Below are 20,916 nucleotides of genomic sequence, written 5' to 3'. Positions count from 1 at the left end.
CTTCACACAGCCAACGGATGCAGTGTTCCTTGCCTCTGGGCGTATGTCAGGGCTGGTCACCAAAGAGTCAGAATGCTGACTCCTACACCCAGTTCAGTTTAAATATTATCATCTCCATGAAACCTCCCTCACCTCTCCAGCTATCAGTAGTCTCTTTCTGGATTCTATTCCACTGCTTGCTTGTGTAATTTAAATAGTATAAGCACTTAAATAAAACTTTTACTTATTGAACAAGGCACTGTACTGGTTCTTATAGGAGACGGCAATCTAGTGAGTTAATAAGTTAATAAGGGAAAAAGGTGGGAGATAAGTCAGGAAAAAATAATAATGGCAGTTCCATTAATGGAATACTTACTGTGCATGTGCCAATCACTATTAAGATGCTTCTCATGGATTATTCTCATTTAAAACTTATAAGAAACGTTAGGGATAAGCACCATATTCAGAAACATTTTACAGATGAGGAAACAGAGAAGCTAAGAATTTGTTCAAGACCACCCTGCTGAGGCCTGAGTCTTGGTTTCTTTAATTCCACAGCCCACAACTCTTTATCATGCTCTTATGCTGCCTTCTTATAATTATGGTATGAGGCAAACTACAAATACTAAAAAAGAGGAGGAAAGCTGTCGTTGCTGGTATTGGTGGGAGGGCATGAAAGATTTGATGGAAAAGATAGAATCTGGAACACATTTTGAAAACTGGGCGGGATTTCAGTAGCTGTTAGGTGAAGAGAATGAGTAACTATGTGTGGGTAGAAAAGTATGATGTGTATTCAGCACATGTTTAGTCTCAGTGTAAGAAAGTAGCTGTTATGCCTGCTTCCTTGCAAAGAGACCAGTGCCACTCAAAGTGTGATCCATGGATCAGTGTTGATTGGGGAAAACATTTTTTACTGGCCTATGAGGAGGTAAGTGTTTCAGATCTGTAAGAATAAGAGGTTAAAAAATTTTATGGCAATTTGACAGAATACTTTTATAACTGCTGAATCTAATAATAATTTTAAAATCAAGACTTATTTTATTTATCTTTTAAATTTGATTTCCTAGTACAGTTGACCTTGAACGACATGGGTTGGAACTGCATGGTCCACTTACACATAAATTTTTTTTCAATAAGTACATGTACAGTACTGCAAATGTTATTTTCTCTTCCTTGTGATTTTTTTCTCTAGCTTACTTTACTGTGAAAACATTATTGTGATACATAATATCTACAACATACAATATATGTTAATTGGCACTTCATGTTGTTGATAAGGCTTCCAGTCAACAGTTTGCTATTAGTTAGGTTTTTGAGGAGTCAAAAGTTACATGTGGATTTTTTACTGCATGAGGGGTCAGTAAGCCTCTAACCCTCACATTAATTCAATGGTCAACTGTAACTAATTTTTATTGCATTTTACGAAAGTATTGGTCCGTGATAGATTGGAAATTAAAAACAACAAAGCAAGAAAACAAACCGGTCTTTCACATTTGGCTAGGGAACACCAAACTAGACTAGAAACTAGAGAGAAACGAGGAGTCTGCCTGGTATTTCTTAATATAACAACTTGTGTTTTGCTTATATAGCTGATATTCAACTGACAAGGATTCACTGAAGAGGACATCCATAATGTCAGCAGCATTTGAGTGCTCCATATGTGTAGAATACTGCTTAAGCCAGGATCTAACTTTAGGTAATAATCTTATTTTGTACTCATAACCTTTCACTTTAAAATCTAAGAAAAGGTATTAATACATGGACAACCCCAGAGAGAGTAAACATCTTGAAATATCAAAAATGTTATAAAGAAATGACTTCTTCAGATCACCTTTTGAACTAGGCTAAAATATATATATTTTATATACATTACATATATAATATATATTATAATATGTATAATATATACAAACCCTGGCTGCTTTAAAAATGCTGAATGCTGGTTAGTTGTGTAAAGCTGCTATCTATATAAAAAACTACACTGTTCTCTAGCAAACTCCCAAGCTCTACCACTTTCCCAAAATATATATATATATATATATATCTATCTTTGATCTCATATTCAGGATCTGGGAGCCCAGCCAGAGTACATGCAGCCACAGCTGCCAGTATAACTAACGGGGGGTAGGAAAAGGATGGAGCATTTAAATCTCATTTCATTCAAAGTAAGGAGAGGCAATCATTTCTTTTTTCGGACGGCTTATAAATACAAGAAAAGAAAAAAAAGCAAAGTAATGGGAGTGAGACTCTACCTGGTGGCATTTTATTTTACCAGAAATTTTGATTTATTGGTAAGACACTCTCTATTGCACTTGCTTCCCAGGAATGGCCACATACCTTAGAGCTAGAAGGGCTGCCCAGCAAAAAACTATGGGCATTCAATATGACTATGTATGATTAAGAAAAATTTTCATCTTTACAGAACTTGCCTTTTGAGATAAATTCTGACTCACTGCTCTTATTCCATTATTTTCATGTGATAGTAAACATTTAAAAGTTTCTCTTAGTGCTTCTGTTTCTATATATCTTCTTTCTTTCTTGACTCTTCTAAATGTTAGAAAATTGTCATACATCTCTAAATTAGTCATTTCTATGCTATCTTACCTATCAAGTCAAATAGTTTTTTAAAGTTTAAATAAGAATTAGTAAACTATTAACCGTATATGTTCTGTTGCCTTTAAAACAGTTTTATAATAAATATATAATCAAAGTGAGAATCTTGTAAAGTCTTAAAGGAGATACTTGGAAACTAATTATGAAAAGAAAAAAGGTTGTGTTCAAGGAAATGTTTTTCTTTTTAATGTGAAATCAAAAATCATCCAATATTACTAATTTCCAAATTTGGTTAAGAATAATAAAACCCCTAAAACAAATAATGGCTTCATCTCATTATTCAGAATTGCAAGAGCTGTTTGGTGATGGCACTTGGAAGACTGCTGTCTCTTACTCAAGGCCTGTTTCTCCAAAACATGCCTCAAGTTCCCGTTCACTCCTCTATGCTCCCTTCCCTCTTTTCCTTTTCCTCAAGTAAAACAAACAGCTTTGGGTGGTTATAAATTTAAATACCTCCATACTGTCCTTTAGGTATCTCCAGAAAGGAGATTTACATCTGTATGTATTGCCTAAATTTAACTATTAAAATAAGCATACGGTAAGAATTACATCTATCAGGTATGCTTATTTTAATAATTTGGTTTATTCTAGTTTCAAAAAGACTGAGTCCCCTTTATTTTAATGAGGTGGCTGCAACATAAATAACAGTATCTGACTAGGAATTTGAAATTTAAGTGAAGAAGAGTATCCGTATCTGTAAAAAATGGAAAAATCACCAATTTTCATGGAGAGGGTAAATCAGAATAGCACTAATTAATGAACTAAGCCACGGTACAGCTGATGTTAAGGATTCAGTTTTCTAAGTATCAATCATCCAGAGAATGTCAGAGGATAACTGTTTGGTAGAAATAATGTCAACGCTAATATTTTTCTTCATTTCAACCTCCAGATGAAAAAGTTGCTCAAATAAGTCAGCACAGATTTGAAAATAACATTAATTTTGTAAAGTGTTGTACTTATCAGGTATGCAGCCAGGTTCTGCTACTCATGGCAGCCTTAGTATTATTTGTTTTTTAAAAAATTCAATTCTATTTCCTCACAGAAATTTTACTCAGAAAAGTCTATCTTTTAGTGGCAAACAACTGAATACAGGCCGTTAAGGTTTTCTGTTCCTTTGTAGTTCACTTCTTTGTTAATTAAATGAGACAGTGCTAGAAGCATCTTTGTCACAGAAGAGGAAGGTGACTTGTTGGCTGAAACTATTTAAAATGTTTTTTTGTTTGGGGTGGTGGCAGGTTTCAGGCAGGGGCTTAAGCATCCAGGTGCACAATGAGAAAGGTCAATAGTCCTAACATCCTGTTGACATTCTTACAGCACAGCTGGAAAGAGAGCATCCAGAACAGGCCAGGAATCCAGTGACAGAGAAATGACAAAACAATGGAAGCCAAGGAGGCAGGTGACAGTGGAAGGGAGGGAGATGATTAGAAAGCCCTAGCCCATGACAACATTTAGGGCTCAGCATCATCCTCTGCCTGATCTGACAAAGCTCACCAAATTTTGATTAGAGGGAAACAACTGCTATTTCAAGGCAGAAAAAACAGAAGAGGGATATTATATAATACTTATTTTTTTGAAGTGATTTTTATCTCAAAATACATGCCAAAGGCAGAAAACTATATAAGAAAAATATTCAAGGTATATTTCACTCAACAATGAAAGTGATATGCAAAAAAAAATAAAATAAAATAAAAATTGCAGATCAGGGTAACACCCCCAGCAATTTTACTAAAATCATATTTACTGAAACTGTGTTCTTCTATCATCTTGTTTATTCACTGAAACAGGGTTCTTCTATCATCTTGTTTACAGGAAGAAAGACCAACTATCACAGGATGATGAGAAAACTCACTTATCACCCCTTTGTAAAAGAAATCATAACAAGGCCCCTGTTATTAGGGCATTCTAAGAACTCAACTCTCAACTGTATCATACATTTTAATGGACATATGAAAGCAAAGCAGACTAGATCCACGTCTCATGAAATATCCACTTGAACTTGAACCTTTGGGGAACTTTTATCACAAAGGACAGGAATAGTTTTATAGTTTTAGTCTAATCAGGTCCCACGTGGATTATCTGTTTTGTAGATTATCTAGGACATAATATAAATCCAGGCCAGCTCCCCCTCTTTACCCAGAGACCTCGTCAGCTGAGTTTTCCTTGTGGCTCAATCAGGGCATATTTTAAAAGTTAAGAATTTTTCTATATTTATCAAAGCAGAATACCAGAATACCAAAAATAATTATATAGAGCATCCCAAAAGTTGAGAATTGTTTTGAATTTCTTTTCAATTAATAGTAATAATAACAATGAAATAATTAATCATTTTTCATTTAGAGCAGTTCACTAAAGTAATCTAACTTTAAAAATATGTCTCCCAGAATAATTCAGATTTTTGAAATTACGTACTTGTTCTATGGTCTGATTCCATGGTACAGTTAACATTTATAATTTTCAAGTAGCTTTGTTTTAAAGTTTCACCATTTATGAGGTTTCATCCCAAATGAGACAATAGTACCTTCTTGACCAATAATTATAATATATAAAAGGCAAATAACCCAAGTAAAAATATAATTATTAGTAGTGAGAATTTTTATCCTCCATAATTACTACCAATCAAAATATTCTGCATATCCTAATTAGGTCTAGAAGTGGTTGTCAGGATTTTACTCCTCAAGAGGTGAATGAATCAAGTCCTCATCAATTCATACTTTTTTAGGACAAAGATATAACCAAGAAAGTTTATGAAAAGAAGTGAGAATCTGAGGACTATCGGTCAACAGAAAATTATTCAGTACCTCTAAGCACTCACTCATCTGATCATTTAACTCCAGACCTAGACAAGTAATCTGGTGTCTAACTGTATTAAGATGCATAAAATGGTGCACAACTACCACTTCAAATGGGAAAACTGATTTCAGAAATAACAGAAATAGCATGACATACTTTCAAAAGAAGTAAAAAGGAATAGTTTATTGAATAGGTTGTGAGAATACCTTACTAGGTTAGAATCTGAGGTGAAGTAGGATTTAACACTGTAACTCCAAAGAGAGACTAGTAAAATATTCAGAGATGGACATAAAAAAATGTGAAGATCACAAAAAAGGAAGACAAGTCAACAAAAACAGTAAACACATGAGGAACAATGAAGGATTAGTGAAATAAAAACTAGGAGTCAGGCCAGTTCTCCCACAGCATGCCCCAAGCATGAGAACTTAGCGGATATGTCCCCAGGCAGGTCCAGCGCAGTACTACCTAGTGCACGCAAGAACTGTCCTGCTGGCTGCAAGCCTCAGCTAGCAGGTGCCTACTGTCCTCCCCTCTGTGCTTGCTTTCAGCAAATTCATATGCTGAGCTGACTGAACCCTTATCTTCTTCCATCTGGAAGGACAGAAAAGCAACAAGTCTCATATTACAGAACAATACTCTCACTGTATAACAGGTTTAGAATCAAAACAACAAGTTGGGGTCTGCAATCTGCGAGGCACAAATGAATGTTCATACAACACCGCATTCATTTATCGTCACAAAAGAGAGCTAATGGCAGCTTCTTTAGGGGAATACAACAAAGCACACAAAATTAAGCCATGATTTTCCAGTGCACAAAATTAATTTAAAACCAGATTTCCTTCACTGAAATTCAACTCCTTCTATTAAATTCCTTGTCACCAAGATTTAGGGTTCTTATTGCAAAGGTATGTATGCCCACTTTCACAACCCTTATGCTCCCTTCTTAAAAGACTTTTCTACTCCAAGTGAACGTCAGCAGAGTAGAAGGCTCATTCACATGGCCTTCAAATGTCAGACATGTGGGTAAGGGGCAGGGGGCTTGATTTAATTTTTTAACAAAATTAATTTAATCTTTAATTTGAAATATATATTTTTTAGTGAGTGCTAACTAATTTACACAAATTTTTATTCTTTGCTGTTTCTATATTCTTCTCAGGAGTATGTGCCTATAGCCATGCTAATTTTAATCTTTTTTAAATTACAAGAAGATGTCCTCAATGAATAAAAAACAAAATTTTCCTTATTTCTATGTGTTTTTTCAGTCTTAGGACTGACCAATAATTATTTCTGTGAAAAAAAAAATGCTATGGTGAATGTCTTACATATATAAAAAATGAAGTAGAAGTCCTTGGTTTCAAGAGTACAATAAGCTTATGTAAAGATGGCTTATTATTATTATTATTATAGCTTTGGCTATAATATAAGGGATGGGAAAATACTCAAAATGAGTTTTCTTTCATTAAAAAAAGTTAATAGTTTCGTATTAATGGTTCTTAAGAAGTACTAACTTGATTAAAGATTTGAAGGCTCTTAAAGATATTTTATATCTGCACAACTTTTCTGTCACAACAGTAAACAATTAAGCTACCATGGATCACACCCAGAAAAACTATTTAATGCAGTTCAAGAACAAGATGCATTCAAAATTCACAGGATGCAGCAGCAGATAGATGTATATGAACACTTGTTCTTCATGCAGCTAGGAGCAAATGCCCACGTAGTGGTCACTCACTGCTCATTTAAACACCTGGTATTTCTGCCTGGCCTTTGGTTGAGCATAGTATTTCTTTTTGTTTTCTGATGCTGACAATAAGTAAACAGACCACAGTACATAAAATGATCATCTGACAGGTAAAGGACCTGGAGACTCAGAGATGAACTAATTAGGTTAGGACACATAAGCCGCAGTGCCAAGGGCATCACTAACATCCAGGGCTGCTGTCTTCCCAACAGGGCTCTTCCTTTTGCTACACCATCTGACTGGAGAGTGGCTTGCAGCAAAGGCTACCTGATCATATACCTGCTCTCACTGTGTTCTTTTCATAGATGAATGTTAAGTTGACTACCCTAGCACATTGTTACAGAACCTGGGATCTCTCTAATTTATGATATCCTTACCCAATTGTTTTTAAGTCTATTATTGCTCAAAAACAAACAAACAAACAAAAACATGGCTTGATTTAAGCCAACATGATATGTGAAAATACGATTTTATAAAAATGGCAAGATTACTTACAAAACAAAACTTATCTTTACTTAACAAAAGAGTTTGTTAGAGTGTTCTTTTAAGTAACAAGCTCTCCTACTGCCTTAGAGTTAAATAATTAGATGTTCAAAAATGTGATAAATACCCACTGTTTTCAGAAAGGCACATATGGATAACATGTGTTATACATATTTGACTCAACCAAAGGTGAAGGCAAATCTTCAAGTTTGTTTTGATTTTAGTTCTTGTTTTAAACATAAAATTTAGGTGACTACCACTTAAACACCCATTTTTATGTTCATGTACAATTATTACACCTTTGTAATTCAAAGTAGAATATATCAAAAATCTGGAAGATAATAAAAATAAAATCAAAAAGTTTGATAAAACTTTAGAACAGCTCAAAATTATGAATTCAGAGTTATAAAAGCCATTACTTAAGCATTGCTTTGTCAAAGCCATTTGCTTGATCAAATGAACATAGATTAGAAACTTTGAGAATAAAAAACAATTAAAAAAACATATTAAGAATACACAAGATACTGACGGCGAGAAACTGAAAAGTGCCAAAAGTAAAAAAAAATTTTTTGTTTTAGTTATTAGTTATATTACTTTTTCTCTTCAAATCAGACTGGAGTTAAAGTTAATAAATAGTTCTGGTGACTTAATTATCAAAAGTTTCAGGATTTAAAACTTTCATTCTCTTCTATAAAAAGACATCTATATTATTATTTTTGTGGTAACGGACAGAATGGATCTGTCTGTGGAGATAAATATATGTATCTCATATATACATATGAGATACAAAATATATTGTGCAATTTATAGATGCACTAAACAGTAGCAAGGATATGAAATGTTTCAGCAGCCATTACAGTGTACAAAGACAAACACACACATGTATTTACAGCACAAATTAAGGCAAGATAAAAAATGGGCAACTCTCAGTTCCAAGTAACTGAAACTTAAAAAAACTTTAAACTTTATGATGAATTTCTGTAGCTTAAATTACTCAACATGCAGGAGCATCCTTAATTATGAAAATAATATGACAAGCAGAAGCATCAGAATTGTACTATAAAAGGTAGTTAAGGTGTACAATAGATAACAAGGTACAGATCTCTGTCCTGTTATGCTGAATTTTCATCTGAATTTTCAGTTCAAAGAAGAAATGGATATATATTTTAAGTTTTAATATACATATTAATAAAGGTCAAATTAGAGACAGAGCTGTGCTAACAAAAATGCCCCACTCTTATTTCATGCCTCTGCCCATCTTTTGAATATTGTTTAATTGACCTTTAGCATGCAGAAGAGTTAACAAGGTTCTACTCCTCCTACTCTACCTAAGTTTGCTCAGCTGATTCCTGGCCCTCGACAATGGCTGCAGTGCGATGAACTCGTCACTTAAAGCAACTGTGTTGGAGTACATCTATAAGTGGACAGAAAAGGGATGGTACATACAACAAGTCAGTGAGCTGTAATCATCACCTAAGAGACAGACACAGGACAAACTTTGTAAAGACATCTGTTCCTCCAAGAATAGGAAATATACATGGTACACATACATGACTGACATTTGTAGGGCTGTTGGCTCTGCAATCAAGAGAATTTATTCTTCATTCTTAATACCACATGGTTATTCTGGAGAAAAACAAAGCTCAAAATAAATGCTGACAACTTTTTTTTTTTTATGTTTTTTTTCTTCTTGCTACTTTTGGCAAACAATGAAGTGTCTGACAATTTTCTAACCATTTCTTCATCATTTGAAATCAGTGGTAATGGTATAAGTCTGAAATAATAAAGATTACTGCTTGTAGCAAAGGAATAATGTCACACATAGGATGTGAATAACCATATACTGTTTCAGCAAAAACAAAACAAAACAAAACAAAAAACCAAAAACCCCCAGCAGGTTAGATCTCTGAATGGAAGTAAACATTTCCTCTTTGGGTTGGACCCCAATAGAACATCGGGTCAAGTCATTTAAAATTAAGTTTAGCGGTGCAAAAGGGAGATTGTACTAGATTACACACCCATTTAAAATAAGTTTAGTTTACCCCACGTTCCATTTTTAATCGATTTTAACCTATGGTAAAAGAACCAAAATATATATAAAATACTTCTAGCTTTTTCTGGTGTAAAGGTCTACTTATAGGTGACAAATATTTCCTATGTAATCCTATAAAAAGAGGCCATAGAAAAGGTAGCAAGAACTAATATCACTTTTTATTATCATAAGAAATCTCTATAAATACACATATTCTCATGTATCTAAAGATAAATGTAAATAAATCTGATTACTTTTATAAAGAATTAAGTTTTAAAAGTGGTGTTGTTAATATATTTTGGTGAAATATAACTTTATATAGGCCAAGAGGGGAAGACAAATGTGTTATCCATAAAGGTCTAGAAAAAGTGTAATAGACAATGTATTTAATACACTTAATACATTTAATACTTTCTTACTATAAATATTTATGTCTGAAGATTAGAAAAAAGATACACAAACCTTTTTGATACATGTTTAAGGAATATACTGCAGAATAGAAAAGTTTCTCCATGCTGATGTAACTATGTGAGCACAGAGTAATCAATTATGCAAATTTCTCCAGCCCCATTTGGAAATTAGTATCACAGAGCAACAGCCTCACTGTCCTGATAACTGTGATGCCTTTACTGAGGACTCACTATGTACAGGCCCAGGGTTAGGTGTTTTATATTCATTATCTAAACAATCATGTAAGGTAGTAATTATTATTCTGATTTTACAGAGGAGGAAATTGAGGCTTAGGGATGTGACTAGATTAGGGACACACATTTTATAAATGGTTAAGATGGTATTTGAATTAAGTCTGTCAGGCTTCAGAGGCCTATGCTGTTTCAATGGAGTTAAAATGTATATTGGCTACGACTTAGTTACCAAAGCAAAGAAATGCTAAAGAAATGTTGATATGATCAACTGAAATTAAAGCTAATACATCATTTAGGAACCCACCTCAGATCACTACATACTTAGGGAGCAATTATTCTATTTTTGAATACACAACTAAATTTTCAAAATTTAAACAAAATTTGCTTAGTGTGTAGCAAATATGCAGAAAAAGTCTCAACCATGTACAAGTCAAATATACAAAATGGCACATTCAACTAAATAGCTATTATTTCCTGAGCATCTACTATGTTATTGAACATTATTTCACTTAATCCTCATTATAAAGGTAATGAAATAGATAGTTCTATCATAATTTTACTACTTACGAGGAAAGGGAGACTTAAAGTTACGGAGCTACCAAGTGGTAGAACTGGGTTCTGAACTGAGAATTATCAGGCTCTAAAGACTATATTCTTAAACACCATGTAACACATTGTTAATATTTATTAATATGCATTTAGTAAGAAAATATATTTTATAAAAATCCATTCTGTAAAAATTATTTAGGTTAAAGAACTTATTTCAGACTCTTGTTGAAAACAAAGTAATGTGAAAAACTGGTACTAGAATTCTAATGTGTATCTAAAGACATGGATTTATCCCAATTACAGATCTCTGATAGAATGCCGTAATGTTATTTAAAACATATTTATTATGTTTATCTGGACATAACTTGATAGTCTTCTATTTAAATCTAGAGCTCTGTTAATAAACAGTATAATTTAAGAAAATTTTAATTTGCCAGGAGTCAAAATTAACAGAAATAAGAAACTAAAAAATATCACATATAATAATATTTATTTTGCGAAATACTTGACACAAGAATGGATAATTTCCTATTCTGTGATATAAGCAAATTATAATGACAGCTATTCATCATTACAGACCTCTAATTAAAAAGGTATTGTATATAAAAAGTGGTTACCTGTGCCTTTTCAGTATTTGTAGGATGGAGTTGTCGTTCAAATACTTTCTTCACAATATCAAGTAGTAGACATGTAACAACCATAAGTATTATGGCAAACCAAGCAGAACCACTTGATAGGAGCTGAATAAATACAAAGTACATATTCTGGGAGCCCAAAAATGGCCTGCAAAGAAAGAAGGTAGGCTTAATAGAAATAGAAAACTGGGTACCTGGGTGGCTCAGTTGGTTAAGCATCCAACATCAGCTCAGGTCATGATCTCATAGTTCATGAGTTCATACGCTGTGTCAGCCTCTGTTCTGACAGCTCAGAGCCTGGAGCCTGCTTCAGATTCTGTGTGTCTCTCTCTCTGCCCCTCCCCTGTTCATACTCTGCCTCTCTCTCTCTTTCAAAAATAAATATAAACATTTAAGTAGAAAACTGGTAAGACAATTTCTTAAATCAAAGCATCATGTAAATCCGCTATATGTGAACATCATAATTTTAAGATTACTACAGGAAAATGGTCAAAATTTGGAATTAGTATAATTAACTGCATATCTAATAAAACAAGAGAGACTTTAATTGTTAAAAATGAAATCCAATTTAATTACTTTCAATGACAACTATAGTTTTTATTATTAGGAGGGTGACAAGTAGCTGACTAGGTAACTCTCCCTGAGCAGTAGGATATCAAAAGAATTATGCAGTAATACAGACTTATGAGACCAAGAATAGCAAGGAAAAGTATGTAACAAAATACTTTCCACTAAGCAACTACATACTGATTACTCAAATCCTAGGCTGAAAAGCTCTTCTTAGAAGTTCTTCTCTAAAAATGTATTTTACAATAAATACACTCACAATTACAAATTCTACATAGTAATAGGTATAGTCGACATACTCTTTTTGGAATTTTTGTATAGATCACTTCAAAAGAATATGGGGAGATACAGAAAGAAATGGAAAAATAAAGAGGATTAAAATTAAACATTCTAGATGATAATAAGGGTATCCTTGTATGATCCTAAATGGAGGTTAATATTTAATCCAAGATGTTTTGGCTACTTTGTGTAGTTTTCTGCCTGACACTGGCATCAAAGACACAGCGGGCAAATGTAATTCTCCAAAGGAGAGATTTTAGATTCTCACTCACTAAAGAGTCTTAGGAGAGGCATTAATTTTCTCCAAAGGAGAGATTTTAGATTCTCACTCACTAAAGAATCTTAGGAGAGGCATTAATTTTCAATCTATCAGAGTGACAGAATATCTGATTTTACCAATAAAGACGAAGCATATTATTTACTTTTGAAAAAGAAGTTAACTCATTCATAAAAATAATGGTTCTATGTGACTTATATTATGTACACTGATAATTTAGAGGTAATATGGTTAGTGTAATTTGAACACTAAGAGTACAGTAAAACAACTGTGGTTTAAACCCTAGCTTTGCTACTTCTTAACCTTTGTTATCTTGGCTTTCAGTTTCCATATTGAAAGAATAGAGATAATAATATCTTAAGTTAAAACCACTAGAACATAGTATATATTCAGTAATTGTTAAATTTGCTTCTCCCTATCAGTAAGATCAACTGAAAGAAGCAAATTTATTACCGAATAGGGTCTCAAAATTACTCTGAGCAGAATTTGTTCATAATATAACCTATCATAATAAATAGAGTTGAAGCAATATAATTAAAATATAATATAGTTACTTACCAGAGAATCCCTCCATAAAACAAAGAAAATACAAAATAGAATATAATAGATCCCCAGGTAACAAGATGGTTGATCCAGGTCCAAAAATGAGTTTCCAAAGCCATCTAAAAAAAAATTTTTTTAATCTTTAATACAAAATAATACTTACTTAAATTAAACCTCATAGATGAAATTCAAGAATAAAATGTAGTAATTTTAAGTGCCTAAGGTTCCTATGGCAAGACCCTCAGAAGATAAATATTAATGAAAGGGTCCATATGAAATTGAATAATTTCAAGTTTATAATGTTTTTCTTCTATGAGGAAGTAGCACTGAAATTTATTGAATACTTTATTCTCTACTCCATGGACTAAAACAACCTGGGTTATTTAACATTATATATAGGGAAGTGAAATTTCAGAGATGAATATTGTGAGGTTAACCTTTATTTGACCATAAAAATCAGCTGAGGCTTTCCAAAATAACAAACTTAAATGTTTTTTAATAAAAATTAAAATGAAATATTAAAATAGCAATCAGTGAAATTACTCATGACTAAAAAAAGGAGAAGTTAAAAGGGAAACATATCAACCTACAGTTAAAAAAAAACCAAAGAAAATTAACTTTGAATTATACAGATACAAAATGTGTCCATGTTTCTAATTTCTGCACCATACCTTGACTGTGACTGTAATAACCATGACTGTGAAAACCAAGGTGCCAAATGTCCAGTTTCCAAACATCTAAACAGAAAACAAAACAAAACAAAAAACCCAGAACCATTACTCCATTAAGTATTAATAGGATGCTAAATCAGATATAAGGAAAAAGAAAAAAGCCACATAACTTCATTCTTTACTAAAAATCACTTGCATTATGTAGGCCAGGTACATTTGAAATCTGTGACTACATTTGTAAGGTTAAAGCAGGTTATGAAAGGTTAAAGGTTAAAGGTTATGAAAAAAACATAAAGCATTATTATGTTTATTACCGTCATGTAAAAATGATACTTTGGGTAACATTATCAGATTAGAAACCCAAAGATGGCTTTGAGATTGTGTGACACAGGATGTTTTTAGTTAGAATGATAGTTATTAGTGACTACTTTATTCATGTCACACAATAAAAATGATAACTCTTCAATCACAACTGTCTTCTCAAACCATTCCAACCAGAGGTTATGGCAGATCACTTGACACTGTATTTCTGGACACAGCGTAGGTGAGCAGGCTCATAGGGTAATTCTATTTTTAAGTTTTTGAGGAAACTCCACATTGTTTTCCAGAGTGGCTGCACCAGTTTGCCTTCCCAGTAACAGTGCAAGAGGATTCCTGTTTCTCCACATCCGCACATCTGTTGTTTCCGGGGTTGTTAATTTTAGCCACTCTGACTGGTGTGAGGTGGTATCTCAATGGGGTTTTGATTCGTCTTTCCCTGATGATGAGCAATGTTGAACATCTTTTCATGTGTCTTTTAGCCATCTGTATGTCTTTGGAAAAGTGTCTATTTATGTCTTCTGCCCATTTGTTCATTGGATTGTTTTTTGGGTGTTGAGTTTGGCAAGTTCTTTACAGTTTTTGGACACTAACTCTTTATCCGATATGTCATTTACAAATATCTTCTCCCATTCCGTCAGTTGCCTTTTAGTTTTGTTGACTGTTTCCTTTGCGGTGCAGTAGCTTTTTATCTTGATGAGGTCCCAATAGTTCATTTTTGCTTTTAATTCCATTGCCTTTAGAGACGCATTGAGCAAGAAATTGCTGTGGCTGAGGTCAAAGAGGTTGTTTCCTGTTTTCTCCTCTAGGGTTTTGATGGTTTCCTGTCTCACATTTAGGTCTTTCATCCATTTTGGGTTTATTTTTGTGTGTGGTGTAAGAAAGGGATCTAGTATGCTAGATATGTTACCAGTATGCTACTGGTATCTAGTGGGTAGAGGTTAGGCATGCTGCTTAACACCCTACAACTCCTAGGATGAACCCCTACAATTAAAATTATCTGGCTCAAAATATCATTAGTGCAGAAGGTGGGAAGCCCTGATTCTGAGGGTAGGAAGAGAAGACTGAAGAGGAATAGTCAGTAAAGAAGCCAAAGTAAGTTATAGAAGCTGAGAGAAGATAACGGCAGGTAGGAAGGCTTTGTAAATTGTGCCCAGTGGTTGAGTTCATAAGGGCTGGGAAATGCTCTTGGATTTAACAATGTAGGGGTGGCTGGTGACCATAAAGAACATGGTTTTGACAGAGTGCTGGGAGCAAAAGCCCCACAGGAGTATGTTCAAGGGAGAAGAGGAAACAGGAAGTAGAAACAGCAAAAAAAGATAACTTCTTCAAATTCTGCTCTGAAAATACACAAAAAATACAGCAAACGCAATCTGTAGCTCAAGGAACTGTGGTTTTCATTAGAAGATGGGAAATATTAGAACATGTTTGTATGGTGACTAGTATGATCTAATAGAGGATGACAGATTGATGAGAAGGAAGGTGAAAAGATAATTACAGGAGTAAAGTCCCAGGTTAGGCAAGAAGGGGTTTAAGAATAAACAAAAGATGAAAACTTTTTGTATTAGGTTTAACTATACAGAGATCTATAAATGAATTACCTTCCCTAATCAGTTGTTTAGTTCTCCAATACAAACTCTCTTTATTATAGATTTTAAACATTTGATCAATTGTTGGGTGATACGATAAGAAGCGAAGTATATTTTTCTTAAAAAAAAATTTTTTTTTAATGTTTATTTATCTTTGAGAGACAGAGTGCAAGCAGCGGAGGGTCAGAGAGAGAGGGAGACACAGAATCTGAAGCAGGCTCCAGGCTCTGAGCTGTCAGCACAGACCCCGTCCTGGGGTTTGAACCCACACAGTCCGATGCAGGGCTCTAACACATGGACTGTGAGATCATGACCTGAGCTGAAGTCGGATGCTTAACTGACTGAGTCACCCAGGTGCCTTGCAAAGTGTATTTTTCTGTTCTCTTCTAATGTACACTAAATTTCATTTTCTATCAATTGCCTGGAGTATTACCAGTGCTTTAAATATTTGTCTCATGAATAAGTGAACATACAGGGAAATTCTTTAATGAACTAGATAATCAAAGTTGTATTAATCATAAAATGCTTTATTCAAAGAAATCTGTATCTACTTATAGGAATTAATTGCACATGTGTTCTTGAATGACCTGACTGGTAATTACAGTGGTTAAATCATTTAAATTGAAATAAAAGATACTGTATTCACTGTGGAATACAGATACAAAATGACATATTTCTAGTCTTAACACAGAGCTCTTACCATTTGGTGGTTAGGTTTCAACAGCTGATGACATGTATAGCATGAAAGAGAAATTAATTAAGGATAGGAAATAAGGGGAGAAATCATTATAATTTCAAGAAAAAATAGTGAACAGTATAAAAAAGTTTATTTTTCTCTTTCAGAATTACAACCTGAAATTTCATCTCTTTAGTCTACCTTGAGTTGCTAATTAATCTGGCAAATGGTCCAGACCTAGAAAGTTTGATGAGGGTGAATTACTTTTTCTTCCTTAATATGTTATATCTCATTAAATTTTTAATGTGGTGGAATAGTGTACAAAATGTATTTTAGAATGGTACTGTGGCTCTGATAATTCCAAAATCTCCACTGGAGAAGTCTAACTAGAATTAGAATACTCTAAAAACTTTTCCCTTTTTTTCCCAATCCTATATATATTTTTGTAATTTCAGTTATTTTAGTTTTTAAAACTGGGTACAATTTCATAAGGACACAAATCATTAATGGTAGACATTTTCCTTTTAGTTCTTGCACACTTCAATAGAACAAAACCAAAACAAGCAAATTTAAAAAAACCCTTATTTGGGCCAGATCTCATTTTAAATAGTTGCCTAGTTTCTCATTTTCATATCAGACCATTGAGAATGAGTGGAGTAGGTATTAGCATTTGAATTCCTGAGTTAACAGGAGCTGTTTTTCTTTAATCTTCTTTCTTATAAAGCCTTTGGCTGAAACCACCCAACAAGCAAAATGTCATGTAGGCTTATGATGGGAACTCAGCTACCTCTAAAACTCTTCTCCTGATTATTTTCCTCCCTATATCATCTTGGTTTTCCATTCTCACCATATGACTAAAATTCCCTCCTTTCTGTTTCCTTCATTGTAGTGTTTTAGTCTTCTAATGTACTCTTACCCAAGCTGACATGCCTTTGCCTTTGCATCCTACAGAAGTCCACTTTATTGGAGGTGAACTCTTCGAATCTGAATTGCTTTTCTACCTTCTTTCTTATCTATAATCTTAAGTAGCATCTTCCCCATCTATGATTTTAAATAGCTTTTTCCCTGAGAATGTTACCTTGCTGAGATCATAGGAAGACAATACAAGCTATTTCCAAAAATATTCCAAACAGCAACATTGTCAGAATAAGTGTGTTCTAAGATGAGATTACTTACTCTGCAGAGTCAAGAGAGGGGGAGATAAATTCTTCTTTTTTTAAAAAGACAGTCATTTGTTTTTAGTACCTCTTACTTTACTGAAATAAACATTCTTCATTGGTGTTTACCTCCCAATTATTTAGCTTTTCAAAAAAAAAAAAATGATGTCATAGATAGTCATGTTCTTAGAAACAGAAAGCAGAATTGATTTCCAAGGGCTGAGAAGAGGGAGAAATGGGTAGTAGTTTATAGAGTTTTGGTTTTCCAAGTTGAAAAAGTTCTGACGATTTTATTGTACAATATGAATATACTGAACTGTACTCTTAAAAATGTTAAGTTGGTTAAAAAAAAAAGTATCACATTCTTTTACAAAGCAGGAAAGAATATCCAATGGGAAAAAGACTATCTCTTCAACAAATGGTGTTGGGAAAAATGGACAGCAACATGCAAAAGAAACTGGACCGCTTTCTTACACCATACACAAAAATAAATTCAAAATGGATTAAGACCTAAATGTGAAACCTGAAACCATAAAAATCCTAGAAGAGAACACAGTCAAGAACTTCTTTGACAACAGCCTCAGGAGCTTTTTTTCTACATGTGTCTCCTGAGGCAAGGGAAAACAAATGCAAAAATAAACTACTGGGGCTGCATCAAAATAAAACTTCTGCACAATGAAGGAAACAATCAACAAAACAAAAAGGCAATCTATGGTATGGGAGAAAATATTTGCAAATGACAAAGCCAATAAACGGTCAGTATCCAAAACATATAAAGAACTTGTAAAATCTCAACACCCCAAAAACAAATAATCCAATTAAAAATTGGGCAGAAGACATGGACAGACATTTCTCCAAAGAAGACATCCTGAGGGCTGACTCAAGAAAAGATGCTCACCATCACTTACCATCAGGGAAATGCAAATCAAAACTACAGTAAAGTATCACCTCACACCTATCAGAATGGCTAAAATCAACAACACAAGAAACAGGTGTTGGCGGGTATGTGCAGAAGAGAACACTTGAGCACTGTTGGTGGGAATGTAAACTGGTGCAGCCACCGTGGAAAACAGTATGGAGGTTCCTCAAAAGGTTAAAAACAGAACCACCCTATAATCCAGCAATTTGCACTACTGGATATTTACAAAGAGTACAAAAACACTAATTCAAATGGATACATGTATCTCTATGTTTACAGCAGCATTACTTACAAAGTATGGAAGCAGCCCAAGTGTCCACTGATTGAAAAATAAACAAGAGGTGGTATATATACACAATGAAATATCATTCAGCCATTAAAGGAGAATGAAATCTTGTCATTTGCAACGATACAGATGGAGCTAGAGTATAATGCTAAGTGAAATAAGTTAGGGAAAGACAAATACCATATGATTTCACTCATGGGGAATTTAAGAAACAAAACAAACCAGCAAAGGGAAGAGAGAGAGAGAGAGAGAGAGAGAGAGAGAGAGAGAGAGAGAGAGAGAAACCAAGAAACCGACTCTTAATTACAGAGAACAAAGTGATGATTACCAGAGGGGAGGTGGGTGGAAGGATGGGTTAAATAGGTGATGAAGATTAAGGAATACACTTGTGATGAGCACTGGGTGACATAAGGAATTGAATCACTGTATGGCACACCTGAAACTAATAGAACACTGTATGTCAACTAACTGGAATTAAAGACTTTCTAAAAAGTATCAAATTATCTATTTTTAAATATGTGCAGTTTACTGTATATCAAATACAACTCAAGGTGTTTTTAAAAAATGATTTAATGGAAATCAGTTTTCATTATTTTTGGAGGACTTAAAATTTTTTTTAATTCATTTTTTTATATTTCTCAGTAACCTGTACACCCAACATGAGGCTCAGACTCACAACACTGAGATCCAGAGTTGCATGCTTTACTGACTAATAAGCCAGCCAGGTTCCCCTGGAGGGCTTAAAAAAATTTTAAGTTATATTAAGATCTGACTGACTTATTTCGCTTAGCATTGTAATTTCACTCATACATGTAATTTAAGAAAGAAAACAAACAAGCAAAGGGAAAAAGAGAGGGAGACAAATTAAGAAATGGATGCTTAACTATAGAGGACAAACTGATGATTACCAGAAGAGAGGGGAGTGGGGAGATGGGCTGAATAGATGATGGGGATTAAGGAGGGAACTTGTTGTGATGAGTACTGGGTGATGTATGGAATTGGTGAATCACTATATTGTACACTAGAAACTAATATAACACTGCATGTTAACTAACTGGAATCAAAACAAAATCTTAAAAAAATAAAACTAAAGTTTTTGTCAAACATAAAGTTACATCAAGATCTCTAACAAATATTCTATAACCATTTTAACTTTTGTCAAAACTCTTTAAACATAAAAGAAATGGTGATTGTGCTTTTCCATGAAGCATGTTTAAAAACACCAAAAAAGTTGATTCTGTTGGATTACAGAAATACTTTAAAGTTTTATGTTAAGCTCATTTTTAGCTTTGAAAATAAAATGAAAAGATTACCCATGCAATATAGCCACCAAATTACTAATCTGTGACTTCTGGACAAACGTTTGTGATGATACCACTGCACTGTAAGATAAGCTCCAGGTTGTAACTCCAAGCACTAGGAGTATCTTAAGCCTGCATAAGGCTAGGCAAATTTTACATGAATTTAATTCTTCTACTATTCTGGAGAAAAATAATTAAAAATTAGTCACTATGTCATTTTTAAACGGTGCTGTGAAGGTAAAGATCTGCCCACAGGAAAGCAGTTTTTAGACACACACACACAAACAAGCATTCAGCCATGTTATATACATTACTCTTTCCAAATCTCAGAGAAAATTTTATCAGGGTGCTTGTATTTTACTAAAGAAAGGAAGTCCTGTTAAAAAGATCTGAGAAAAATGAAAAATGAGTAATTCTTTCCTAAGTTAAAGAGAAATTAAGAATGAGTGAATACTTCAAAAATATTTGTCGAAAATTCATACTTATAATATTCATGATACTGCTAGACCCTTATACAAAAAATGGGAGTGGAATCTTAACTTCTCCTGAACTGTCCTGCTCTACCTGGACCCCAAACTATTTCAACTCTTTCTCCTGCTCCTCTCTCAGGGTCACTGATTTGCATCAACTTCATCCTTATCTCCAGCTATTCCTCTTCCCAGTACTTCCCCCTAATAATGTTTTCTACTTCAGGCTTTCAACTGTTGGTAGATTTGTTGGGCACACAAGAATAACTAACTGGAAAACAGAAACCATTCAACATATCCAGTGTTGAACAATGGGACATGAGCTAGATGTCTAAAAAGATTTTCAGTATAGGAAGACGTAAGAGAGGGCTGGAGCAAAAGGACAGAGGTCTGTGGGCTT

The 20,916-nt window shown here is 33.8% G+C and overlaps 1 protein-coding gene across 4 annotated transcripts in view; it reads right to left on the bottom strand.

Moving 5' to 3' along the window:
- Positions 1-20,916, bottom strand: part of ATP11B (ATPase phospholipid transporting 11B (putative)) — a 128,311-nt gene that overhangs the window by 10,429 nt on the left and 96,966 nt on the right. For 3 of the 4 annotated variants that reach the window (XM_047099167.1, XM_047099165.1, XM_047099164.1), the window contains exons 26-28: positions 13,804-13,869; positions 13,148-13,251; positions 11,449-11,614 (exon numbers count right to left, since the gene is read on the bottom strand). In XM_047099167.1, the coding sequence (XP_046955123.1) occupies positions 11,449-11,614; positions 13,148-13,251; positions 13,804-13,869 (336 nt within the window). Of the gene's footprint in view, positions 1-5,832; positions 5,974-11,448; positions 11,615-13,147; positions 13,252-13,803; positions 13,870-20,916 lie in introns of those variants that run through there. The other variant, XM_047099166.1, reaches the window with a different exon arrangement.

This window comes from Lynx rufus, unplaced genomic scaffold (genome assembly GCF_022079265.1).
Source record: "Lynx rufus isolate CCGP_SWC_20201006 ecotype Redwood Valley unplaced genomic scaffold, mLynRuf1.p SCAF_5, whole genome shotgun sequence".
NCBI lineage: Eukaryota > Metazoa > Chordata > Mammalia > Carnivora > Felidae > Lynx > Lynx rufus.
This window is presented reverse-complemented; position numbering and strand designations above follow the sequence as displayed.